General features: G+C 40.6%; 2 protein-coding genes across 16 annotated transcripts in view; both read right to left on the bottom strand.

Moving 5' to 3' along the window:
- HSD17B3 (hydroxysteroid 17-beta dehydrogenase 3) overlaps positions 1-12630 on the bottom strand; it is a 66955-nt gene extending 54325 nt beyond the window's left edge. For 2 of the 5 annotated variants that reach the window (XM_042243037.2, XM_060410851.1), the window contains exon 1: positions 9212-12630. In XM_042243037.2, coding sequence (XP_042098971.1) covers positions 9212-9329 — 118 coding nt within the window. In that variant the 5' untranslated portion in view covers positions 9330-12630. The remainder of the gene's footprint in view (positions 1-9211) is intronic. The other 3 variants (XM_060410854.1, XM_060410852.1, XM_060410853.1) reach the window with 3 other exon arrangements.
- Positions 12631-12761: 131 nt separating this feature from the next.
- Positions 12762-27717, bottom strand: part of SLC35D2 (solute carrier family 35 member D2) — a 58666-nt gene continuing 43710 nt past the window's right edge. For 4 of the 11 annotated variants that reach the window (XM_060410845.1, XM_042243039.1, XM_042243041.1 and 1 more), the window contains 3 exons: positions 15312-15411; positions 14121-14203; positions 12762-13391 (listed from right to left, as the gene is read on the bottom strand). In XM_060410845.1, coding sequence (XP_060266828.1) covers positions 13289-13391; positions 14121-14203; positions 15312-15411 — 286 coding nt within the window. In that variant the 3' untranslated portion in view covers positions 12762-13288. The other 7 variants (XM_060410846.1, XM_060410847.1, XM_015093034.3 and 4 more) reach the window with 4 other exon arrangements.

The following is a 27717-nucleotide window of genomic DNA, read 5'->3' as shown; positions in this document are numbered from 1 at the left end:
GGTTTCATCTGGGGAGAAATGATATGATGGAGAGGTCCTATAGGGAGGCATAAGCTACTGGTATCATGTGATTCTTGAACTTAGTAGTATGTACATGAGTGTTCACACAATATAATACAGTGTTTTATAACATATGCATTTCACATATAATCTTTTGCTCGGAACAATTATACTATACTAAAATGTGAAAAACCTGAATATTCATGATGATTTCCAACTTGAAAATTCAATAAAATATAATTATATGGTTACAAAGAAAAGCAAGTAGTCAAGGCTATATATTGTCACCCTGCTTATTTAACTTCTATGCAGAGTACACCATGAGAAACGCTGGGCTGGAAGAAGCACGTGCTGGAATCAAGATTGCCGGGAGAAATATCAATAACCTCAGATATGCAGATGACACCACCCTTATGGAAGAAAGTGAAGAAGAACTAAAAAGCCTCTTGATGAAAGTGAAAGAGGAGAGTGAAAAAGTTGGCTTAAAGCTCAACATTCAGAAAACGAAGATCATGGCATCCAGCCCCATCACTTCATGACAAATAGATGGGGAAACAATGGAAACAGTGGCTGACTTTCTTTTGGGGGGGGCTCCAAAATCACTGCAGATGGTGACTGCAGCCATGAAATTAAAAGACACTTACTCCTTGGAAGGAAAGTTATGACCAACCTAGACAGCATATTAAAAAGCAGAGACATTACTTTGCCAACAAAGGTCTGTCTAGTCAAGGCTATGGTTTTTCCAGTAGTCATGTATGGATGTGAAAGTTGGACTGTGAAGAAAGCTGAGCACCAAAGAATTGATGCTTTTGAACTGTGGTGTTGGAGAAGACTCTTGAGAGTCCTTTGGACTGCAAGGAGATCCAACTAGTCCATCCTAAAGGAGATCAGTCCTGGGTGTTCATTGGGAGGACTGATGTTGAAGCTGAAACTCCAACACTTTGGCCGCCTGATGCAAAGAGCTGACTCATTTGAAAAAACCCTGATACTGGGAAAGATTGAGGGCAGGAGGAGAAGGGGACGACAGAGGATAAGATGGTTGGATGGCATCACCGACTCAATGGACATGGGTTTGGGCTGACTCTGGGGGTTGGTGATGGACAGGGAGGCCTGGAGTGCTGTGGTTCATGGGGTCACAGAGTCAGACACGACTGAGCAACTGAACTGAACTGACTCAATAAATGTTGTTGTCAGTCAGTCAGTTGTGTCTGACTCTTTTCGACCCCAAGGACTATAGTTCACAATGCTCCGCTGTCCATGGGACTCTGAAGGCAAGAATACTGGAGTGGGTTACCATTTCATTCTCCAGAGGATCTTCCCAACTCAGGGATCAAACCTGGGTCTCCTGCATTGCAGGCAGATTCTTTACCATCTGAGCCACCAGAGAAGCCCACTCAATAAATATTCACTCTTTAAGGAAAAATGAGCCTTTATTTTGTGTGGGTGCAATGAAGTTTTTCCTGTTAGAGAAGTCTTTGGTAGACAGGTGACAGACACTGGTACAGGTCGGGGGCAAGCTGCAGAGCCTCAGGGAGGAGGGCTGGATCGCAACTGGAAGCCTGTGGAGTGACGAGGAAATGCAAAAGAACGAACAAGGCAAAGAAGGGAACGGATTCCTTCACAACTGACCCATTTATCAATACTTGTTTGGTGTTTACCTGTCCCAGAGGACACAATGGTTGGACTCACTGTGATAAGATGTGGAGGGGAGAGCCAAGGGGGTGGGAAACTGGAGAAATTCAGAGAAAGAAAGAGGCCTGAAGAAGGCTGTAAGATATTTGTAAGGGCGTGGCCTTCCCCCTGAAGCATCCGTGTGAGTAAGCTGTGGTATGCATTAGGGGAAAGACTTATAAGAAGTTTCACACCAGAGAGACCTGAAGAGAATGTGACTTTGTTGCCAAGTTTTCAGTAAAAGAAGACAAAACTAATTTTTTCTAATGATATGTGTCATCGAACGTCATCCAGAAATGGAGAGCGGCTTTCACAAAGGTTTCCCTGATAGCTCAGTTGGTAAAGAATCCGCCTGCAATGCAGGAGACCCCAGTTCAATTCCAGGGTTGGGAACATCTGATGGAGAAGGGATAGGCTACCGATTCCAGTATTCTTGGGCTTCCCTGGTGGCTCAACTGGTAAAGAATCCACCTGCAATGAGGGAGACCTAGGTTCGATCCCTGGGTTGGGAAGACCTCTGGAGAAGAGAAAGGCTAGCCACTCCAGTATTCTGGCCTGGAGAATTCCATGGACTCTATAGTCCATGGGATCACAAAGAGCTGGACACAACTGAGCGACTTCCACTTTCAATTCCACCACCCCCCCCCCGCCCCCACCACACCACACACACACATATAGCTAGATGTTCCTTGACACACAAGTCTCTTTGGAAAGCAACTTGCAAAATGGCACCTTGCTTCATCAGATCAAGCAAATGAGGAGTCAGATGACAGAGAGAAGCCACACTCTTTTGCAACTTAATCTTGGAAGGAACCACCCATTACTTTTGCTCTATTCTATAATGAGAAATTAATTCACATTCTAGGTCCAGCCCATATTCAAAGAGAGGAGATTATATAAGGAAGTGAATATGAGGAGGCAGGCACTGTGATCCATTTCAGAAGCTACCACAACATGTATTTACTATACGATGCCATTTTAGTTCAGTTCTGTTCAGTCGCTCAGTTGTGTTTGACTCTTTGCGACCACATGGACCACAGCATGCCAGACTTCCCTGTCCATCACCAACTCCCAGATTTCACTCAAACTCATGTCCATTGAGTCAGTGATGCCATCCAACCATCTCATCCTCTGTCATCCCCTTCTCCTCCTGCTTTCAATTTTTCCCAGCATCAGGGTCTTTTCCAGTGAGTCAGTTCTTTGCATCAGGTGGCCAAAGTGTTGGAGTTTCAGCTTCAGTATCAGTCCTTCCAATGAACACTCAGGACTGATCACCTTTAGGATGGACTGGTTGGACCTCCTTGCAGTCCAAGGGACTCTCAAGAGTCTTCTCCAACACCACAGTTCAACAGCATCAATTCTTTGGTGCTCAGCTTTCTTTATAGTCCAACTCTCACATCCATACATGACTACTAAAAACCATAGCCTTCACTAGACAGACCTTGTTGGCATAGCAGTGTCTCTGCTTTTTAATATGCTGTCTAGGTTGGTCATAACTTTCCTTCCAAGGAGTAAGCATCTTTGAATTTCATGGCTGCAGTCACCATCTGCAGTGATTTTTGGAGCCCCAGAAAATAAAGCCACTGTTTCCACTGTTTCCCCATCTATTTGCCATGAAGTGATGGGACCAGATGCCATGATCTTCGTTTTCTGAATGTTGAGCTTTAAGCCAACTTTTTCACTCTCCTCTTTCACTTTCATCAAGAGGCTCTTTAGTTCTTCACTTTCTGCCATAAGGGTGGTGTCATCTGCATATCTGAGGTTACTGATATTTTCTGCTGGCAATCTTGATTCCAGCATGTGCTTCTTCCAGTCCAGCATTTCTCATGATGCACTCTGCATAGAAGTTAAATAAGCAGGGTGACAATATACAGCCTTGACGTACTCCTTTCCCTATTTGGAACCAGTCTGTTGTTCCATGTCCAGTTCTAAGTGTTGCTTCCTAACCTGCATACAGGTTTCTCAAGAGGCAGGTCAGGTGGTCTGGTATTCCCATCTCTTTAAGAATTTTCCACAGTTTATTGTGATCCACACAGTCAAAGGCTTTATTGACTGGTTTTATCTCCTTGCAGTCCAAGGGACTCTCAAGAGTCTTCTCCAGCACCACAGTTCAAAAGAGTCAATTCTTTAGTACTCAGCCTTCTTATGACCCAACTCTCATATCTGCACATGACTACTGGAAAAACCATAGCTTTGACTATACAGAACTTAGCAAAGTGATGTCTCTGCTTTTTTATACACTAAGTCTGTCATAGCTGTTCTTCCAAGGAGCAAGTGCCTTTTAATTTCATGGCTGCAGTAACCATCCACAGTGATTTTTGAGCCCAAGAAAATGAAATCTGACACTGTTTCCACATTTTCCCCATCTATTTGCCATGAAGTGATAGGGCTCGTTTTTGAATGTTGAGTTTTAAGCCAGCTTATTCCACTGTCTTCTTTCACCTTATTCAAGAGGCTCATTAGTTCCTCTTCACTTTCTGCCATTAGGGTGGTGTCATCTGCATATCTGAGGTTATTGATACTTCTCCCAGCAATCTTGATTCCAGCTTGTGATTCATCCAGCCCGGCATTTTGCATGATGCACTCTGCACAGAAGTTAAATAAGTAGGGTGACAATATACATTCTTGATGTACTTCTTTCCCAATTTTTAACCAGCTGGTTGTTCCATGTACAGTTCTAACTGTTGCTTCTTGTCCTGCATACAGGTTTCTCAGGAGGCAAGTAATGTGGTCTGGTATTTCCATCTCATTAAGAATATTCCACAGTTTGTTTTGTTCCCCACAGTCAAAGGCTTTAGCATAGTCAATAAAGCAGAATTTAAAATAAATAAATAAATAAAGCAGATTTCTTTTTTTTTAATTCCCTTGCATTTTCTAAGATCCAGCAGGATCAAATCCTGGTCCCCTGCTTTGGGAGCATGGAATCTCTGCCAGAGAAGTCCCTATATCTTAATTTTAAACAAATTTTATCTTATTTTCTAAACAGTGGATAACTTAGCATTCCATATTACCAGAAGTGCAAAGTGAAAGTGAAGTCTCTCAGTCATGCCCAACTCTTTGTGACTCTATGGACTGTAGCCCACCAGTCTCCTTTGTCCATGGGATTCTCTAGGGAAGAATACTGGAGTGAGTTGCCATTTCCTTTTCCAGGGGATCTTCCTGACCCAGGGATCGAACCCTAGTCTCCCACATTGCAGGCAGACTCTTTACCCTCTGAGCCACCAGGGAAGCCCCAGAAATGGAAGTATGTAGTAATTCACTTGTGTGCTTGCTTTTAAACCTAGGATCGCACCCTTACTTTTTAAATTTTGTAGCACCACATGGCAGATAGGACCATAGTTCCCTGACCAGGGATTGATCCTGAGCCCCTTGCAGTGAAAGCATGGAGTCCTAACCACTGAACAACCAGGGAATTCTTCTACCTTTACTTTTCAACATCAAAAGATATATTCAATGCTGTTTAATAGACTGAGAAATTATCTGTCAGTATCTGAATATGAATCCAGAAAAGATTTAAAATAAATTTGCACTGTACTATTCACAAGAGTACCTCAATGCATTTGAAAATTCTATGTGGAGACATGTTATTTTTTCCAGTCTGTTAGCTATTGTTTTCTTCCCACTGAAGAAATGCAACTGAATGAATTATATTATTATAGCAATAAATATTAACTCCAATATAAATCTTTTAAATACTTTTCTGTCTTTTAAAATTTTTTAATTATACATCTTGTATTTTAAAAACAATTGTATAAGCTGGAAAGCCAATGTTGCTGCTGCTGCTAAGTCACTTCAGTCGTGTCTGACTCTGTGTGACCCCATAGACGGCAGCCCACCAGGCTCCCCCATCCCTGGGATTCTCCAGCCAAGAACACTGGAGTGGGTTGCCATTTCCTTCTCCAATGCATGAAAGTGAAAAGTGAAAGGGAAGTCGCTCAGTCGTGTCTGACTCTTCATGACCTTATGGACTGCCGCCTACCAAGCTCCTCCATCCATGGGATTTTCTAGGCAAGAGTACTGGAGTGCAGTGCCATTGCCTTCTCCAGGAAAGCCATCTTTAAGTATACTTATATCAGTAAATTTTTTAAATGTTTGAGTTTTTATTGAGGTATAATTGACATATGACATTATATTAGTTTCAGGTATACAACATAGTGTTTTAATACATGTACATGTCGCAAAATAATCACCACTGTAAGTCTAGTTAACATCCATCACCGTACATGTTACAAAATTTTTTTAAAATATTTATGATGAGATCTACTCTCTTAGCAACTTTCAAATATGCAATACAGTATTATTAACTATAGTCACCAGGCTGTGTATTATAGTCCCATAACTTATTTATAGCTAGATGTTTTTACCTTTTGACCTGATCACCCTACATCCAGTTCACCCACTGCTACCCCGCCCCTTTGGCAACCACCAATATATTGTTTGTCTGTAAATACATTGCGTGCTTAGTTGTTCCCAACTCTTTGTGACCCCATGGACTGCAGCCCACCAGGCTCCTCTGTCCATGGGATTTACCAGGAAAGAATACTGGAGTGGGGTGCCATTTCCTCCTCCAGGGGATCTTCCCAATCCAGGGATCGAACTCAGGTCTCCATTTCTGCAGGCAGATTCTTTAGTACTGCCACCAGGGAAGCCCAAATTCAATAAATGGTAACAAAAAAGTGTCCTTATGATACATGTCTAGTAACTCTACATAGGATGGAGACAGAATAGCTTGAGAACTGGGCCTCTGAAACTGGAATCGAAAACTGAAATGCCTACAGTCAAGGCAGATTAGTGTACATGTTAAGTCACTTTAGTTATGTCCAACTCTACAGCACTGTGGACTACAGCCTCCCAGGCTCTTCTGTCCATGGGGATTCTCCAGGCAAGAATACTGCAGTGGGTTGCCATGCCCTCCTCCAGGAGATCTTCCCAACCCAGGGATCAAACCCATGTCTCATATCATCTATATTGGCAGGCAGGTTCTTTACCACTAGCACCTCCTGAGGAGCCCCAAGGCAGACAAGTAATATAAATTAATGAAGTAGGCCAGGCACTTTAATCTGTACTGTTTCAAAACAAGCACATAGTAGGTGTAATTTCTATTTCCACAAATACACTCTTGAACCTTTGGCTCTCTTGATTCAGCTTTTATTTTCCTCCTATCCTCTCAACTCTGTTGTTTGGAGTTTTTTTTAACATTTATGTTTATTTATTTGGCTGTGCCGGATCTTTAGGTGTGACATACGAGATCTATCAATAGTTCCCTAACCAGGAATTGAACTTGGGCCCCCTGCATTGGGAGCTCAGAGTCTTAGCCTCTGGACCACCATAAAAGTCCCTCGACTTTGTTTCAAGGAAAACAACACTACAAGCACACTAATGAAGGGCAGACACTCAGTCACATGATTGGAGACACAGAAAATGGTGGAGAACACCACAAAATAACAACTACCCCCGACCTCAGCTCCAGCTGACTGTTACCCTGCGGAGATTCTGGCCCACCTGGCAAGTTGTGATTTTTTTTTTCAACTATTGCAAGAAATCCAGTTTCTAATGTGAAATTTCTCAATTTTTATTCAAAAAAAAAAGTTATTTGAATGACAGAGCTAGAAAATAAAGCCATCAACTCAAAAAGCATTTTAACAGGGCATAGACTAAATAATCCTAAAGGAAATCAGTCCTAAATAGTCATTGGAAGGACTGATGCTGAAACTGAAACTCCAATACGGTGGCCACCTCATGCAAAGAACTGACTCATTGGAAAAGACCCTGATGCTGCAAAAGACTGAAGGCCAGAGGAGAAGGGGATGACAGAGGATGAGATGGTTGGATCACATCACCGACTCGATGGACACGAGTTTGAGCAAGCTCTGGCAATTGGTGATGGACAGGGAAGCCTGGCGTGCTGCAGTCTATCGGGTCTCGAAGAGTCAGACACGACTGGGCAACTGAACTGAATTGAACTGAGACTAAATAATGCAATCTCTAATGTCCCTCTGGACAATTTCCAAGGACCTTAAATGGTTTTACAGTCTTCTCTACTTCCCCTCGTATCACTGTAGAGTGGGCCCACAGAGCATCTCACGCTGCTGTCCCACCTTCCCTAGACGGAATGTCACACTTCAAGTAAGCAGAATTCGAAGAACAAGTCTCAAGTACTGTGACACAATTACGAGGCACATCTCTGCTCTGAGCTGTGAATGAGAAGGATGTGGCAGTGAAGCCTAGCTGTCCTGTCTCCTGGTCTCTCCCTTCCCTACCCTTTCCGCTCTTTTTCCTCCCCTTCCTTTCCTTTTGCCTGTCTCTCTCCCTCTGGCGGCAGCCAGCTGACCACACTGGCTGGAGGAAGATGCCTTTCCACCAGGTAGCAGATATAAAAATCACCCCTGGGCTCATCCAGGAGCAAGCCTCCTGAGGCCAAAAATGGGACAACTTCTTGAGGAAACATATTAATCTTGAATTTTTTATTTTCCTCTAAAGCAGGGATCCTTACTTTTTTCAGTGCCATGAACTACAATGGCAGTCTATAGATGGCTACAGCCTCCTTCTCCAAATAATGTTTTTAAATGCATGAAATAAAACATATAAAATTATAATGAAAACCAATTGCCATAAAGTTACAGCAATATTTTCTAAATATGATGTACTATCACATTAAAATACATATGAATACATATAAAAATACATCTCTATCTGATGTAATCTTCTTTATGAACATATGAAACAGTAAGAACGAGTGGCGGCACTAAGAACTATAAGAATACTGAGCAACGCACCAGTGATTTTCTACAAAAACTCTTAGGTGATACGAAAATATTTCAACTTCTATTGATAACTAAGTCACAAGTACAGCCAGTATTAACTATGATCTTGCCTACATTCAAATGAAAAGAAATGCTACATTTTCATTAGAGAAAATGAAGATGTTTTCAATCTCCATTCAAGTTCACCAGCCCTCTAAATTCTGTGAACCTCAGGTTATGAACCCTTGGTACTAAAAAGATGATCTGGACCAAACATCTGGGGTAGTGCTCCTCAGATTACCAGGGTTAAAATGCAGATTCCTATTCAGTGTGTGTGTGCACCTGATATTCTGCATTTCTAACAAGCCCCAGGTAATGCTGATATTCTGATCCAGGAACCACGCATTGCAGAGAAAAGGTTCTGAGGCTTATCATGGGAGACCGCAGCCTGGAATGGGGGTGAGAATCAGAGACACACAGATGGTGTTCCCTGGCCCTGGGAGTTCCCAGGAATGGCTTCACCCTAAAGGACATGCTTTGTTGCACCACATGCTTCAGTATCTAGTGACAGAAAGGGAGCTTAGAGATCCTGAGTTGCTGGGCGCCCTCAGTTTCCCAAAGCACAGAGTGGCAGCTACTGATCAGCGAAACCACTGACCCTTGACAAGTCCCAGTCCTCAAAATATCTGCACAAGCACACACACCCATTCACAGCAAACAAAAAGTATTCACAAGCCATAAACATGACTCAACAAGACTGCAAAGGTGAAGTGATCATGCAAAAGGAAAAAACTCACCAAAGTCTCTGAAAGTATTGACATATGAACCTTTGCCATTTTCCTGAGAGCACAGAAAATATATATAATTTAAAACAATATGTAAAATATATAAACATGTAATAATTATTATACACATATATAACTCTTCTCTAAACTGGGTTTTATTCTTTAGGCAAACTCAGTTTTCACTTCTAGTGCCCCTGTACTTTTACTTATATATGGAATATATTTTAAAAATACTAAAACAACAGGAAAAAGTACAAGTGTCACTGCTATCAGCAGTAAAATAGCCAGAAGTAAGCAAAGTAGCAAGTATATTAAACTAATTTTCCTTGTTCCACCAGAATGGTTTTTATTACTTTTTTTTTTTTTTTAAGAAAAAAGAAATCTGGAAACCTGGGGCACTGGGCTACATTTCTTCTTCAGCCTCACTGAAGTTCGTGGATCCCTTTTGCACCATCTCTCTGCATCCAGCACATTCTCAGCTAAACTTAATTCAAAATCCAGCCTGGCATTCCCATCAACCCCACCCTTGTTCTGCAGAGGAGAGCAAAAATTGCAAGTTTCAACCCAGCTACAAAAATCTGCCTGCATTGTCGAAGACCCGGGTTCAAACCCCAGGTCAGGAATATCTCCTGGAGAAGGAAATGGCAACCCACTCCAGTATTCTTGCCTGGAGAATCCCATGGACAGAGGAGCCTGGCGGGCCACAGTCCATGCGGACAGGAGGAAGCCAGTAACACACAGGACTGCTGGACTGCTCTTAGGGTGCCCTCTGCTGGCCACATATGGAAACAAGGGGAAGAAATCTTTCCACACTGATAAAAAAAGCGGGGGCGGGTCATGTAAGACCAAGTATTTGAGGTGATTGCGAAAGAAAAATATTTAAATAAGAACCCCATTCCGGGAGGGATGTTCAAGAGGGAGGAGAATATGTATACCTTTGGCTGATTCATTTTGATGTTTGACAGAAGATGACAAAATTCTGTAAAGCAATTATCCTTCAATTAAATAAATAAATAAAAGGACCCCATCCAGAGGCATCCTGACTATTGAAACAAAAGACCAACCATAGTAAGACTTTAGAAAAACACAAAAGCATCTTCCTTTAAGAATTCTAAAAATGAAAATTAGAAAAAAAAAAAGAATTTTGGAAGAAAACAAATCTTGTTTTAGCTTGACATTGAAAAAAAATGAGTTAAAGTTTACGTTTTTCAAGTCTTAGCACTTTTGGATTTCATTTGATGATGATGCAAGAAAAGGTGATTGCACAGTTTAGGAGCCCCACGGTAATATTCTAGAAGCCTTTTAAAAGTAAACTGAAACAATAAGGAACTCCTATAATTCGAAAACAAAAACAAAACCCAAACAACCCAATTCAAAATGGGCAAAGGATTTGAACAGACATTTCTCCAAAGAATACGTACAAATGGCCAACAAGCACACGAGAAGACACTCAGCATCACTAATCACCAGGGAAATGCAAATCAAAACTACAATATCACTTCACACCCATTGAACAGAGGAGCCTGGCAGGCTACAGTCCATGGGTTCACAAGAGTCAGACATGACTAAGCGACTAAACCACCACCACCTCCTACTACTGCTACCAAAAAAAAGGAAATAACAAGTGAGGGTGTGGATAAATAGGAACCCCCTCCCCCAATGTTGGTGGGAATACAAAATGATATCTGTGGTCCATGTGTTATTGTGAAAAATGATGAGGTTTGGAGAGCTTCCAGCTGATGAACATATTGATGTGCCAGGAGGGGTTATGAAAGCTCCAAACCATTTCCAATATACCTTGTCCTATGTATTTCTTCCCTTTGGCTATTCCTGAGTCAAATGCTTTCTAATAAACTGGTAATAGAGAGTAAAGCACTTCCCTGAGCTCTGTGACCCATTCCAACAAATTACTGAACCCAAGGAAGTGGGTATGAAGACTCCAGCTTTCTGGTCAGCTGGTCAGAAGCACTAGTCACAACCTGGGACTTGGGACTGGCATCTGGAGTTGGGGGAAATCTTGGAGGACTGGGCCCTTAGCCTGCGGGGTTTGTGCTAAATCGGGGTGGAGTCAGAATTTAACTGTAGGACCCCTGGTTGGCATCCAGAGAGTTGAAGAATTGCTTAATGTGAGGGAAAGTCCCCACACATTTGGTGTCAGAAGTGTTTTATGTGTAGAGGAAACAGGTTTCCTTTTACCATCCAAAAGAACTGAATGCAGGGTCTCAAAGAAATATTTGTACACCCACATTAATAGCAGCATTATACACAAATAGCCAAGAGGTAAAAGCAGCCCAAGAGACAGATGAATAGAAAAACAAAATGCGGTATATCTATATGATGGAACATTATTCACTCTTAAGAAGAAAGGAAATTCTGACATATGTTACAACAGGGATGAACCTTGAGGACACTATCCTGAGTGAAATAAGCTAGCTGAGAGATAAATACTGTGTGATTCTACTTTTATGCGGTACCTATAATAGTCAAATTCATAGAGACAGAAAACAGAATGGTGGTTGCCAAGGGCTGGGGAAAGGGAGGAATGGGGAGTTATTGTCTAATGGGTATAGAGTTTTGGTTTTGCAAGATGAGAAGGTTCTGGAGATTGGCTACACAACACTGTGAATATACTTAACACTACTAAACTGTACACTTAGAAATGGTTACGCTGATAATTGTATGTTACGTGTATTTTACAATTAATTTTTTTTAAGTAAATTGAAACATGTCAACATAATCATTCTTTCATTTGCTGCCCTGTCCATCTGGTTTGCTGTCCTGTCCATCTGGTTCAGCTTCTATAAACTTAGAAAGTCAGAGCTGGCAGGGATTATAGTTATAAAATGGAATACAGTTCCATTTTACAGATTAAAATATGGAGGCAACCATGGCAAGGTGACTTGTGGAGCTCTCAGTGAGTCAGCAGTGAAGACAAGACTGTAAAGAAGGGCCCCTGCTTCCCAGAGTGGGGCCTTACCTTGCACCACAAGCCCTGTGAGGACAGTCCATTTCTAAATGGTGCTGTACAGTGCGTGCGTGCAGTCATGTCAGAATTCTGCAACCCAATGGACTGTAGCCCACCAGGCTCCTCTGTCCATGGGATATCACAGGCAGGAATACTGGAGTGGGTGGCCATTTCCTCCTCAGAGGATCCTTCTAACCCAGGGATGGAACCCACCTTCCTGTGCCTCCTGCGTTGGCAGGTGAATTCTTTACCACTGAGACACCTGGGAGGAGACGATAAGAACTGTCATCCAATCCGAGGTTCCTTCCCACACACCACTGGTCTGGGAAGTCAGGCAAGCCCAGGAAAAAAATATATACCTTGGTTAAAGATGCTGTGATCTGAGTTTCAGAGTCCCCTAAACAAACCTAGAAGGAGAAGAGGAGAGAAATACAGCCTACTTAAATGTTGACAAAGCACACTGCCTATTGTGTTTTCCATTGAGTTATTTTGTAATTTTCCCCAACATGAGTCATTTATTACCCTTCAAGGCAGACTGAATAAAATGACTTACTGTTTGCTGCCTGCCTACAATAACATAACAGTATGAGGCATGCATATAAATTACTTTTTATTTTACTTTGATGATTGTGAAGATACCAACCTATAAGATCAAATCAAAGCTAACAACTTTACTGGCAGTTAAGTGGTTGATTTTACTACAATGAAGACATGTCTGCTTAAACCAAAAAAATGTTCTCATTGGCACTTTGCTTTGCCTGGGCCCTTTGAAATCAAGGCCAAGGTGCTGATAAGCACCCTCAACAGCATCGGCCTTTGACCGCCTCTGAAGCACTTTGGATACCTGGAAGAGTACACAGGTGTGTGGGCCCCGCAAGTGCCTTGGAAACGATCCCTTTCACCAGTTGTGTGAAAAGAGTCACTTGCAGCTGGTAAGGCTTGCCCGGGCACGTTTCTCAGGGTTGATGATGGCTCCTCGCGCAGCCCGTGAGGTAGATTCGCTTTGCATTTCGCAGACATTCCTGTTGGGCCTCAACCAGAGGGGTGCGTGCCACAGCCAAAACAGCTGGGAATATTCCCCCTCCCCACAGTCTGGAAGCCAGTCTGCAATTCTGCCCCAGGTTCTAGACCTTCAAATCTTGAGACATGTTTTCTTCATCCACAGGTTGTTTAGGCTTTAATTGGCTGCCTAGAGTTAAAAAGGAATATCTCAAGCCTCCTGCCATGCTGAAAGAAGGAAAAAAAAAAAAAAAAACCACAGTAAAAATAAATTCCATAGGTGGTATCCTCAACAGTTATACTCTTGATAAATATGATCAGCCTAATTTTTTTGATACTTTGGCTACTTATTTCTTTTTTCAAATTTTGTTGAAGTATAATTGATTTACAATGCAGTTGGCCTAATGTGAAGGAAATAATCGAACCCCCTGTTTTACTTCCTCAAATATGTGGATTAATTAATGAGAATTAGCCCTCTTATTTACAAATCTTTGGCAGTAGAAAAAGAGCAGGTCAGATCTAATACATAAACTTGGAGAGAAATAAGCACCTGGTTATTATTGGAATAAACGATATACTATTATCCTAAAATGGTGTCCTACCTCTGAGACCCCAAAATGCCTTTCGAAAGTATCTCCCAACATCTTTAACACAAGTGCTTTGATGGAGCACAGATTTAGTGAGGCCCATTCACAAAAGGAAGGCCACAATGTAGGGTCTTTTCTGTGAGGAGGGCACGTGAATTAAATTCAGATCTCGACTCTGAATTTTCATTACACACATCACCATGAGCCACATGAGCAAGTATGTCATAAAGAGATGAACTGAATATTTCAAGTAAAATTTATCCTAGGAATTGTAACATCAAAATACCTCCTGCTCTTTCACTTATAACATATTAATCAGGCTTTTAAAATTCATGTTACTAAAATGAATTCATTTAAAAATCCCACTTACCAAATATTTAACCCTACAAAGTTTAACACAGAGAAAATGTAGTCTCCACCTACTAACATTCCAATGTAGGCCACGGATACATTCTGCAAAAAGAGAGGATTAGTGATCTTAGAAGTAAAAGATTTGGGGGGAAAATACATATATATGGTGAAATCTGAAACAAAATATTTTAGTTACTTTTCAAAGAGATTTGCATATAATAGGGACTCATGGAATATTGAATATGTGAATAAAAACTATAACATATGGCTTTATAAAGAAAATGAAGTAAACTATAGCACTATAATCACAGAACTGCCATAATCCATACCTTCTTCCACATACTATACCAGAAAAAAGATGTAAGAGTTGGGTTGTAATCAGCTTTTCAGATCTCATCTCTTTATCATCACTGGGTAGGGAATTTTAATCATATTAGTCCTAAACGTAAACTGATTAAGACAGCTGACAAATTCTAAGCAGTACTCTGTGCAGTATATTCTCAATGGTCTTTGGGTAGCCAAAAGATAAGTCTACTGATCAGCACTCACTTGTCATAGAAGCTCATGTGAACAGAAACACAAAGCAGCTGCAGAACAGAATTCAGAATACCTCACCCTCCAATTCATTAGTGTGTGTACTCAAATGCTGTACACACACACAGCATATACACCAGTCCCAGAGTTAATCACCTGTAACTGTGTGCAGATCTAGACTGAAAACAGTTCTTTATAAGGATTCCCTTAGTCAGCAATATTCTCCCAGAAAATAAAAATGTAGATCACACTGTATATTGCCACAGAAATTTGTAATTTTTTCAGCTATTTTACTTGGTTTTCCCATACCATCCCTTCCTTCCATTCCCAATTTAAAAGTTATAGAGGATGAGGTGGTTGGATAGCATCCTCAACTCAATGAACATGAATTTGAGCAAACTCCAGGAGATAGTGAAGGACAGGGAAGCCTGGCGTGCTGTAGTCCATGGTGTTGCAAAGAGTCGGACACAACTGAGCAACAGAACAACCTTTAAATTAGCAGGTCTTCCCTCTGTCTTGTGGATTAAAAGATTAGAAAATGTAAGAAGGGATTACCCAGGCATAGCTGAAAATATCACCAGCCTCCATTCTTACTATACCACGGATAATAACAACAATAAAATCAAACAGTCAATTCCCCAATTCGGTTGTTTATTTCAAGGCTTCAACCACTTACCTTGATGGCTCCAACCACCGCCGTCGTCAGGGCTGAATTGTAATAGCTGCACAAAACTGTGGAGTACATCAACAGAAACCTGGGACAAGGAAGCAAACACCTGAGTGAAGAGTAGCAAGCATTTAAACACAGCTGTTTAAACAAATAAAAAAGAAAAACATACTATGAAGATTTTAAAACCTACATTTCAAAACATCTCCTTATTAACTTCAACTTTTTACAGGAAAATGGTCTAGTTGCACATTGGCCAAACTTTCTACCTTAGGTGTCCTTTTCATTTTATCTGTGCATTTCCCATCAGTATTTCCACAAAAAAGGCATAAAAACAATAAGATTTTTTAAATGATCTGAACTCTTTCACTTAACAGCTACATTACAACAACGGTTTTCAATCCTCCCTGTGGATCAGAATCGCTTGATGCACTTTTAACACCGTGATGCCTGACAGACAGTCTCCTTCATCTGGTTTGAGGTGGGGCCCCAGACATGTGCTGTATCAAAGATCTGTGGATGATTCTAACGTGCAGCTAGTTTTGAGGAACACTGGTGTTAGCAGGGAAAGCTGCTGAACAATTGCTAGCTTTGGATTAAGAAGATTTAAATAACGGGTTCCACATGCCTATAATACTCCTGTACCCTACTACCAAAGTTAATTCAACAGGTATTCAGCATTGACCAGTATGTCCGACACTGGTCAACAAAATAACTACAGAATCATGACCAGGCATCAGAGAAGAAAATATATATACACATACACAGAAAAGAATGAAGAATCCAATCAAAAGTAAAGAAATACATTTATTTCATTCAAGTAGTAAAGAAACTTAGGTGTAACCTAAGTGGCGTGCAAAATTTCATCCAGTGGAATCAGAGGATTAAATGTTGAAAGAGGTTATCATCAAAACTGGTTAAGAATGAAACTGGAAAGATACAGAAAACATAAGATGTGTTGGATTTTAAAGCTAAATCCTAGCTTGGGAACTGTACTCTAAGAAAAGGCTTAGGCCCCAGGCATTAGGGAGACTCCCCACGGGGCAATGTACCTGTCAGTTTCAGGTCCAGGTCCAAATTTCTGATTGTTAACAATAGAATCTAGAGCACTAACATGCAACACATAACCATTTTTGCCTGAATATGTTCATTACCAGGGATGATAGAGAAAAAACATTAGAGATAATATACATCAAGTTGTTATACTAAGTTAAGGAACAAACTCAATTACAAATAAATTTTGTAATCTTCAGAATAACGTATGTCTTTGTTATTAAGGTAATTACAATTTGACAAGTGAGAGAATCCAACATCTTGACTTTTGTTGTTTGCATCTGAAATCTGAAATCTATATTCAATTTGCAATTTTCACTTGAAAAGAATACGAAAAGCTAAGTCTGTACACAGTATTCTGATGTTTAAAAGGTGATTTACCACATTGCCAAGTTTGGTTTACTAGATTTCAAAGAGTTTCTAGGTTTATAAAACAACCTGGCCCATCAGCTTCTCTAGGTGCTCATAACACCTTGGAATTGCTAGAAGAAAATTAGGTAAATCACATTTGTAAATCACATTTAAGATGTTTATTTTTTTTTAATTCACTAAGTTATGAGACTGATTTACAGTAAGTTGTTTAGGAGATTTCAATTACTAAACTTCACTTAAACCATTAACCAAATAATGAAAGTATTCTTATATTAATACAAAAGTTACTAATTTTTATAAATAAAGCAAGAGTATTCATAAATTGGCTTAAGAAAATCCAAGTTTCTTTTTTAGTTTTAATAAATTCAACATTAATTTATAGTCCCAGGTAGCTAAAAATAATCCAAAGCATGCATAATAAAAAGATTAAAAAATCAACCCGATGTTGTTTGTTGCCTGCTTTTCTGGGCCTGGGTAGTAAGAGCACATAAGCCACAGCATCTGCCCTGGAGGAGCTAAGAGTCTAATAAAATAACAAATCACAACTCCTGGGAGGGGCCCAACCCAGTTTCCAGGACACAGTAAAGCTTCCCGTAGGCTTCCTAAACTGGAGCGCAGCATTATACCCAAGACAACCATGGATGTTCTTTATGTTCCAGTTTTGCTTAAAATTTCCTAATCCAGGGTTCCAAATGTGCAATGTTTTCTTCATTCCAAATTTTAGTGAAACCTCCTTGGCCAATATCCATCTACCATGAATGTGGGCCACTAGGACACTCACCCACCAGCTGGGCTGAGTGAGGGGAGGAGTCCCTGTCTCCAGGCTCCTGGGGGAATCCGAATTAGCAGCAGTTCTCCTAAGTGCCAGATGGCATCTGATACAGGAACAGCCACTCTCTGCAGACAGACAGGCTGCATTTCTTTTGTTGTTGTTGTTCAGTCGCCAAGTTCTGCCTGACTCCTTGTGACCCCGTGGAGGGCAGCATGCCAGGCTTCCCTGTCTATCACTATCTCCCGAAGTTTACTCAAACTCATGTCCATTGAGTCGGTGATGCCATCTAACCATCTCATCCTCTGTCGCCCCCTTCTCCTCCTGCCCTCAATCTTTCCTAGTATCAGGGTCTTTTTCTAGCTTCATATCTGGTGGCCAAAGTAATGGAGCTTCAGCTTCAGTATCAGTCCTTCCAGTGAATATTCAGGGTTTATTTCCTTTAGGATTGACTGGTTTGATCTCCTTGCAGTTCAAGGGACTCTCAAGAGTCTTCTCCAGCACCACAGTTCAAAAGCATCAGTTCTTCGGTGCTCAGCCTTCTTTATGGTCCAACTCTCACATCCATATAGGACTACTGGAAAAACCATAGCTTTGACTAGACAGACCTTTGTCACCAAAGCAGATGTCTCTGCTTTCTAATACACTGCCTAGGTTTGTCGTTACTTTTCTTCCACAGAGCAAGCATCTTTTAATTTCATGGCTGCAGTCACCATTCACAGTGATTTTGGAGCCCAAGGAAACAGTCTGTCTCTGTTTCCATTGTTTCCCCATCTAATTCCCATGAAGTGATGGGACTAGATGCCATGATCTTAGTTTCCTGAATGTTGAGTTTTAAGCCAGCTTTTCACTCTCCTCTTTCACCTTCAAGAGGCTTCTTAGTTCCTCTTCACTTTCTGTCATCAGAGCAGTATCATCTGCATATCTGAGGTTGTTGATCTTTCTCCCAGCAATCTTGATTCCCACTTCTGATTCATGCAGCCCAGCATTTCACATGATGTACTCTGCATAGAAGTTAAATGAGCAGGGTGACAATATTCAGCCCTGATGTACCCCTTTCCCAGTTTGGAACCATTCTGTTGTTCCATGTCCAATTATAACTGTTCCTTCTTAACCTGCACACAGGTTTCTCAGGAGACAGATAAGGTGGTCTGGTATTCCCATCTCTTTAAGAGTGTTCCACAGTTTGTTGTGATCAACACAGTGAAAGGCTTTAGGATAGTCAACGAAGCAAATTTTTTTCTAGAATTCTCTTGCTTTTTTTATGATCCAACAGATGTTGGCAGAGAGAGTAACTATTATATAAAATGACTAGGCCCAAAGGATATTAAAATTTTCTAAGAAATATAATAGTTTTCTATATGCAAAGGACCTATACAGTCCTTTGGCTAAGACCAAGATTCTGAACTAAAAGACCCTCCATTAACTCAGTGCAAAGGAAACCACTTTTTAACACCAAAAATGTCAGTCTTCACATGATAGTTTTGATTCTAGCATCTATGAATTAATAAAATGAAAAGACATTTAAAAGCACTGCTGAAGTCTCAGTAGCTTTCTGCCATGCCATACTTTTAAAATCATACTTATCATCTGTGTACATCTGAAAAATGATGGCACAGATACAAGATACATTTATTCAGACAACAGATACCAGCTGGTGTTTATAGGGCCCCGAGGGATGGAGGTGCTCATGTGGAAACCCCTGGACCAGAACCCCTGCTCAAAGGTTTCTTCCTGTTTCTGAAAAATAACACAAAAAATAACTGATTAACCCAAAGTTGGATGGCACACTCCTGGCAGTCACAAGCAGAACCTAAATGGCCTTGTTTACATCTTCCACGTACAAGCATATATAGAAATCCAACACAAATGTTCGAGTAATAAAAGGCCACTTCCACACTCCTTCCACCAATCACAATGATACCCAAGCATAACACTCTCTTATTCCAGATTTCAAACAACATCAAGTACTCTCATCTTGCCCAACTCTAGTAAGAACTCGCTCTTACCCCAGACCTCAGTGGTGTGCCAAGGAAGCCAAAGTCATGGGATAAATATGGCCCATTTTCCTGGAGCATTGAGTTCACACTAGGATGTGCTTTGTTGGGCAACGATGGGGATATCCAAACTCTTTGAAGGTTCTGTCACTCCAGTGCCCAAGCAATCAGCAGAATCGTTTTGTCTTGGACCCTACATCTTGGCAGTATCGGTGAAGTTTCCAAGAATAGAACATTTTTTATACTGTCAGCAGGGAAAACAGATACTCTTGTATTTCTATTAAGGAACATATTACTGCTTCAGTGAGATTAAAGAGGCTGCTGTGTGCCTGCTCAGGTGCTTCAGTCGTTGCCGACTCTTTGCAACCCCATGGACTGTAGCCCACCAGGCTCCTCTGTCCATGGGATTCTCCAGGCAAGAATACTGGAGTGGGTTGCCATGCCCGCCTCCAGGGGATCTTCCCAACCCAGGGATCAAACCTGCGTCTCCTGAGTTGCAGGCGGACACAGGGACATTTAGGCCTTTACTGACTCAGCCAGCAGGGAAGCCCATCGAAGACGCTGCTACTGGGGCAGAAACAGAGTGAAATAATTGCCTCCAGGGCCTGGGGGCTGGTGCCAGCTGCTGGTGGGAATGAACCGAAACCTGTCACTTCTGGGCAAGATTAAAAAGACCAGCAGAACTAGCTTTTTAAAATCTAGTTTGTCTACTTAAATTTCAGTCTTATTTTACTTTTGCCTGTATTAAATTATCATGGCTCCCAGAATCCGGTTTACCTGCCTGATGCAATTTCACTTCATCATAAGTTTTATTTACAAATTCTTGATTACAAATAGCATTCCTTAGTTTAATCCTTAACCATAGCTCAAAAGAAAAATCTGGCCTTTTCACCACTCGGTTGGCTTCTTAATGTACATTTTCAAGGTTTTTAAATTACATTTTCAACTCTGGATAGAGGTTGGGTGGTCAGAAAAAGCAAGTTGGAAACGCAAACTTGAAAGCAGTGAAAATAAAAAAGAAACTGACAGAGAGTTCTCTGGAATCAAGGGTTGGAACATGCACACATTAATCCTGTGGCTCCTTGAGCTTGAACCAAAGTGAAGGGACAGTCTGAGCCCAGTCCCAGCTGCTCTGAAAACCAAGGATGTGCTCAGAAGCTTACAAAGGCTTGTATTACTGCCAAGAAGAAAATGATCTGATCACAGTGTCTTCCGAGTGAGAAACTGTAAGAAAGCAGCATTCTGAAAAATGCACCATGAAAAAATAGAAGATTTCTTCTAAAGCAGTTTCAGACTTAAAACTGACTGAAGATGAAGTACACATAATAGAAGAGATAATAAAAAGGTAGAGGAACCAGAGATCAAATTGCCAAGATCCACTGGATCATCGAAAAACCAAGAGAGTTTCAGAAAAACATCTATTTCTGCTTTATTGACTATGCCAAAGCAATTGACTGTATGGATCACAATAAACTGGAAAATTCTGAAAGAGATGGGAATACAGACCACCTGACCTGCCTCTTGAGAAACCTATATGCAGGTCAGGAAGCAACAGTTAGAACTGGACATGGAACAACAGACTGGGTCCAAATAGGTAAAGGAGTATGTCAAGGTAGTATATTGTCACCCTGCTTCTTTAATTTATATGCAGAGTACATCATGAGAAACACTGGGCTGGAAGAAGCACATGCTGGAATCAAGATTACTGGGAGAAATATCAATAACCTCAGATATGCAGATGACACCACCCTTATGGCAGAAAGTGAGGAGGAACTAAAAGCCTCTTGATGAAAGTGAAAGAGGAGAGTGAAAAAGTTGGCTTAAAGCTCAACATTCAGAAAACGAAGATCATGGAATCCAGTCCCATCACTTCATGGCAAATAGATGGGGAAACAGTGGAAACAGTGTCAGACTTTATATTTTTGGGCTCCAATATCACTGCAGATGGTGACCGCAGCCATGAAATTAAAAGACACTTACTCCTTGGAAGGAAAGTTATGACCAACCTAGACAGCATATTCAAAAGCAGAGACATTACTTTGCCAACAAAGGTCCGTCTAGTCAAGGCTATGGTTTTTCCAGTGGTCATGTATGGATGTGAGAGTTGGACTATAAAGAAAGCTGAGCACTGAAGAACTGATGCTTTTGAACTGTAATGTTGGAGCAGACTCTTGAGAGTCCCTTGGACTGCAAGGAGATCCAACCAGTCCATCCTAAAAGAAATCAGTCCTGGGTGTTCATTGGAAGGAATGATGCTGGAGCTGAAGCTCCAGTACTTTGGCCACCTAATGCAAAGAGCTGACTCATTAGAAAAGACCCTGATGCTGGGAAAGATTGAGGGCAGGAGGAGAAGGGGACGACAGAGGATGAGATGGTTGGATGGCATCACCGACTCGACGGACATGGGTTTGGGTGGACTCCGGGAGTTGATGATGGACAGGGAGGCCTGGTGTGCTGCAATTCATGGGGTTGCAAAGAGTTGGACACGACTGAGCGACTGGACTGAACTGAATCATAAGTGATTTGATTTAGGTCATACCTGAATTGCCTAGTGGTTTGATTAGATCTGATAGAGTACCTGAAGAACTATGGATCAAGGTTCATAATACTGTACAGGAGGCGGTGACCAAAACCATTCCCAAGAAAAAGTAATGCAATAAAGCAAAATGGTTGTCTGAAGAGATCTTACAAATACTGGGCAAAAGAAAAGTGAAAGAGAAAGGAGAAACGGAGAGATATACCCAACTGAATACAGAATTCCAAAGAATAGCAAGCAGAGATAAGAAAGCCTTCATAAGTGAACAATGCAAAGAAACAGAGGAAAAAATAGAATGGCAAAGACTAGAGATCTTCTCAAGAAAATAGGGGATAGATGCAAAGATGGGCAAAATACAGGACAGAACTGGTATGGACCTAACAGAAGCAGAAGAGATTAAGAAGAGGTGGCAAGAATAAACAGAAGAACTATACAAAAAGGTCCTAATGACCTGGATAACCATGATGGTGTGGTCACTCACCTAGAGCCAACATCCTGGAGTGTGAAGTCAAGTGGGCCTTAGGAAGCATTACTACGAACAAAGCCAATGAAGGTGATGGAATTCCAGCTGAGTTATTTACAATTCTAAGAGATGATGCTGTTAAAACGCTGCACCCAATATGCCAGTAAATTTGGAAAACTCGGTAGTAGTCATACGGCTGGGAAATATCAGTTTTCACTCCAATCCCAAAGAAAGGTACTGCCAAAGAATGTTCAAACTACCACACAATTGTACTAATCTCACATGCTAGCAAGGTAATGCTAAAAATCCTTCAAGGTAGGCTTCAACAGAATGTGAACCAAGAAATTCCAAATGCTCAAGCTGGATTTAGAAAAGGCAGAGGAACCAGAGATCAAATTGCCAACATCTGTTGGATCATAGAAAAGGAAGATAATTCCAGAAAAACATCTACTTCTGCTTTGTTTTCTATGTTAAAGCCTTTGATTGTGTGGATTACAACAAACCATGGAAAATTCTTAAAGAGGTGGGAATACCAGATCACCTTACCTGTCTCCTGAGAAACCTGTATGCAGATCAAGAAGCAACAGTTAGAACCAGACATGGAACAACAGACTGGTTCCAAATTGGGAAAGGAGTACATCAAAGCTGTATATTGTAACCCTGTTTATTTAACTTATATGAAGTGCCAAGATGGATGAGGCACAAGCTAGAATCATAATTGCTGGGAGAAATATCAGTAACCTCAGATATGCAGATGACACCACCCTTATGGCAGAAAGCTAAGAGGAACTAAAGAGCCTGCAGATGAAAGTGAAAGAGAAGGATGGAAAAGCTGGCTTAAAACTCAAGATTCAAAAAAACTAAGATCATGGCATCCAGTCCCATCACTTCATGGCAAATAGATGGGGAAACAATGGAAACAGTGACAGACTTTATTTTCTTGGGTTACAAAATCACTGCAGGTGACTACAGCCATGAAATTAAAAGATGCTTGCTCATTGGAAGAAAAGCTATGACAAACTTAGACAGCATATTAAAAGGCAGAGACATTACTTTGCCAACAAAGATCCATAGAGTCAAAGCCATGGTTTTTCAAGTAGTCATGTATGGATATGAGAGTTGGACCATAAAGAAGGCTGATCACCAAAGAATTGATGCTTTTGAACTGTGATGTTGGAGAAGACTCTTGAGAGTCCCTTGGACTGCAAGGAGATCTAACCCGTCAATCCTAAAGGAAATCGTATATTCATTGGAAGGACTGATACTAAAGCTGAAGCTCCAAATCTTTGGTCACCTGATGTGAAGAGTTAACTCATTAGAAAAGTTGGGATGCTGGGAAATCTTGAAGGCAGGAGGAGAAAGGGAATGACAGAGGCCAAGATGGTTCCATGGCATCACCGACTCAACAGATATGGGTTTGAGCAAGGTCCACAAGTTGGTGAGGGACAGGGAAGCCTGGCATGCTGCAGTCCATGGGGTCACAAAGAATTGGACACGACTGAGTGACTGAACGACAACAACAAAATGCAGAGTACATAATGCTGGATGAATCACAAGCTGGAATCAGGATGCCAGGAGAAATATCAATAACCTTAGATATGCAGATGATACCACTCTAATGGCAGAAAGCGAAGAGGAACTAAAGAGCCTCTTGATAAACGTGAAAGAGGAGAGTAAAAAGCTGGCTTAAAACTCCACATTCAAAAAATGAAGATCATGGCCTCCGTTCCCATCACTTCACGGAAAATAGATGGGGAAAAAAAGGAAACATGACAGGTTTTTTTTCTGGGGCTTCAAAATCACCACAGACTGTGACTGCGGCCCCAGAATTAAAAGACGCTTGCTCCTTGGAAGAAAAGCTATGATAAACCCAGACAGCATATTAAAAAAACAGAGACATTACTTTGCTGACAAAGGTCCATATAGTCAAAACATAGTTGTTTTCAGTAGTCATATACAGATGTGAGAGTTGGACCATAAAGAAAGCTGAGCATCAGAAAACTGATGCTTTCAAACTGTGGTGCTGGAGAAGACTCTTGAGAGTTCCCTGGACTACAAGGAGATCAAACCAATCAAATCCTAAAGGAAATCAGTCTTGAATATTCACTGGAAGGACTAATGCTGAAGCTGAAGCTCCAGTACTTTGGCCAACTGATGTGAAGAGCTGACTCACTGGAAAAGAACTTGGTGCTAGGAAAGACTGAGGGCAGGAGAAGAAGGAGCCAACAGAGCATGAGATGGTTGGATGGCAGCACCAACTCAATGGACATGAGTTTGAACAATCCACAATTCACAGAACTTTACAAATCAGCTATGTAGCCTCATTGTTCCTGTTTTAAAGATAAGGAAATTGAGGCTCAAAGAGAGTAAATAACTAGTCCACAGACTCAGAACTAAAAAGCGTCAAAGGCAGGATTCAAATCCAGGCCATCTGATTTCAGAGGAGAGGCACCAAACTGTTAGATTGATGCCATGAATTAATGTCCTCAAGAGACCCCCTTTAAAAACTGTTGCTTAGTCACCAAATGGTGTCTGACTCTTCTGCAACTCCATGGACTGTAGCCTGCCAGGCTCCTCTGTCCATTGGATTTCCCAGGCAAGAATACTGCAGTGGGTCACCATTTCCTTCAAAAAACTGGGACTTACTAATTTTCATCTTTAAAGTTGTAGAATCTGAAATATTGTTTTTATCACTTACTGATTTATTTTTAATTACTATGCCTTTATTAGATTTTACTTGCAAAATGACTACTCATAAAATAACAATTAAGAACATTTATCAAGAGCATCTTTATTTTCTAGGAAGCACATTATTAACTGGAAAAAAAATGTGTAGAGTTGTAGACAGATGGGGTCAAGATTCTGACAAAGAAGCCCCAGAAGCTGCCAACTCACATCTAGGCACTGCTTACCCCACCACTCACTGCAGACAGCTGACATCAAAGGGTTTGTTTCTTGATTTTCTGAATGTAATGGCTACAAGAGCAAGTGAAAAAAAAAAGTGAAGTGCAAGTGAAAAAAAAAAAAGCAGTATCTCATCAAGTTTCTAATGACATAAGATAAAACTAAAACTTGACTGTGCAGTTTACATATAGGTGAACATAGGCTTAGGCAAGGAAAGGTACTAGTCTGAGTCTGTGTGATATGAGTTGAATTTTTTATTATCGGAATGGGGGGAAGGTAATTGACAAAGAGTAACTCACAAACACAGGTTAGTAGAATTTTTTCAAAATTCTTTGTTCTCAGTCAGCAGCTGGGATATAAATATCTTACTATGGTTAGGCCTTCAACAATGGCAGCCTAAGCTCTGGGAGCACTTAGCACTCAGCATTGCCAAACAACCAATGCCTGGAAAGAACACATGATTTGAGAGATTGCTGGTTTGAAAGAGGCACAAGAGGTTGCCCAAAATCCCTCCTTTGAAAACAGGAGAAACTGGGTACAGGATCAGAGTTCGTCAGGGCAGAGGCCATTGTGAAACAACACTCTCTGGGCCTGAGCCCTGGGCCAAACCTCAAATGAGAAGAGACACTAGCCCACTGAGCCCAGACCCTCAAAAAGGCCAGAGTGGTCCAAGTCAGGAGCACACCGGGCTACCAACAAGACTAAAAACAATTTGTCCATTCACAAAAGTTTCTCAAATTCCCAATTTTGGTCCATAAAATTATGATTGATTAAGATTAATCCTAACAATTAAGATTGAATCATATGCTTACAAATCACAGGTCACCAAATACACAAGAAAACAAACCATAATGACACTCACAAACACATACTGAGTTAACAACCTATATATTTAGATTCTCAAGAACTGCAGGTATTAGAATCATCAGATGCAGAATAGCTATGTGTGTAATATTTAAAGAAATAAAAGATACAGTCACAAAGATAACCAACAAAAGAATGTCATGAATGAACAGATTAAGTTTAAAAAAAACTGTGGAACTTTTACAAATAAAATTCTTAAAATCAAAAACTCCAGTGGGGAGGAGTGAGAAAGGAATAAGGGATTAAGATGTACAAGCTGCTATATATAAAATAATCTATAGGGATATATAGTACAACACAGGGAATATATCCAACACTTCATAATAACTATAAATGGAGAACTATAACCTCTAAAAACTGTGAATCACTATGCTGTATGCCTGAAACATATAAAATTGCTGTTGTTTAGTCACTAAGTCATGTCTGACTCTGCGACCTCATGGACTACATAGCCCACCATGCTCCTCTATCCATGGGATTCTCTTGGTAAGAATACTGGAGTGGGTTGTCATTATATATTATTGTACATCAACTATACCTCAATAAACTATAAATTTTTTAAAAACTCCAAGAAATAGGTTAAACATTAAATCAGACACAGCTAAAGAAAGAATTACTGAGCTGGAGAATATACATAAACACTTTTACTGTACGAGACTACATTGCTGCAAGTAAGATCAGGTTTTCATGTCAATGTATGGCAAAACCAATACAGTATTGTAAGGTAAAATAAAGTACAAATAAAAATTAAAAAAAAAATATTGAAGACTGTTGATCAAAGACATCATGAGTTGTCTCAGTCCATCTACACAACAATGAAAATTGTAGTACTAGTAATCAACAAAATAATAAGGGGAAATTCATCTTTCTTCATAGGAAAAATCTTTTGACAAGTAATTCCAAGACAGTCATTCAAAGACCCTTTCTCATGGAGTAAGACACAGGTGCTTGTGTGTACATGGAGCCCAGCCCAGGAAGGATATTTCAAAGACTTCAAGCAGTGGAGAGGAGGTCTCTTCAAAACTTCTAAAGAGGAAAACTTCAGTGAGTGCCACAAGGCAGGGAAGAACAGAGGGTAGCTTATCTTCCCCTGTGCATCCTTTTGCAGCTTTTGAATTATTTACCTGTTGTATGTATTATCTTAATATTAACATATTAATCTATATTAATTAATATATTAATCTATTATTTAATAATTAATATTTCTTATTAATATCTTATTAATATTGTATGTATTAACTTATATGCAGAGTACATCATGAAAAATTCTGGGCTGGAAGAAGCACAAGCTGGAATCAAGATTGCTAGGAGAAATATCAATAACTACAGATATGCAGATGACACCACCCTTATGGCAGAAAGTAAAGAGGAACTAAAAAGCCTCTTGATGAGAGTGAAAGTGGAGAGTGAAAAAGTTGGCTTAAAGCTCAACATTCAGAAAACTAAGATCATGGCAT

Source organism: Ovis aries, chromosome 2 (assembly GCF_016772045.2).
Source record: "Ovis aries strain OAR_USU_Benz2616 breed Rambouillet chromosome 2, ARS-UI_Ramb_v3.0, whole genome shotgun sequence".
In the NCBI taxonomy this organism is placed as follows: domain Eukaryota; kingdom Metazoa; phylum Chordata; class Mammalia; order Artiodactyla; family Bovidae; genus Ovis; species Ovis aries.
This window is presented reverse-complemented; position numbering and strand designations above follow the sequence as displayed.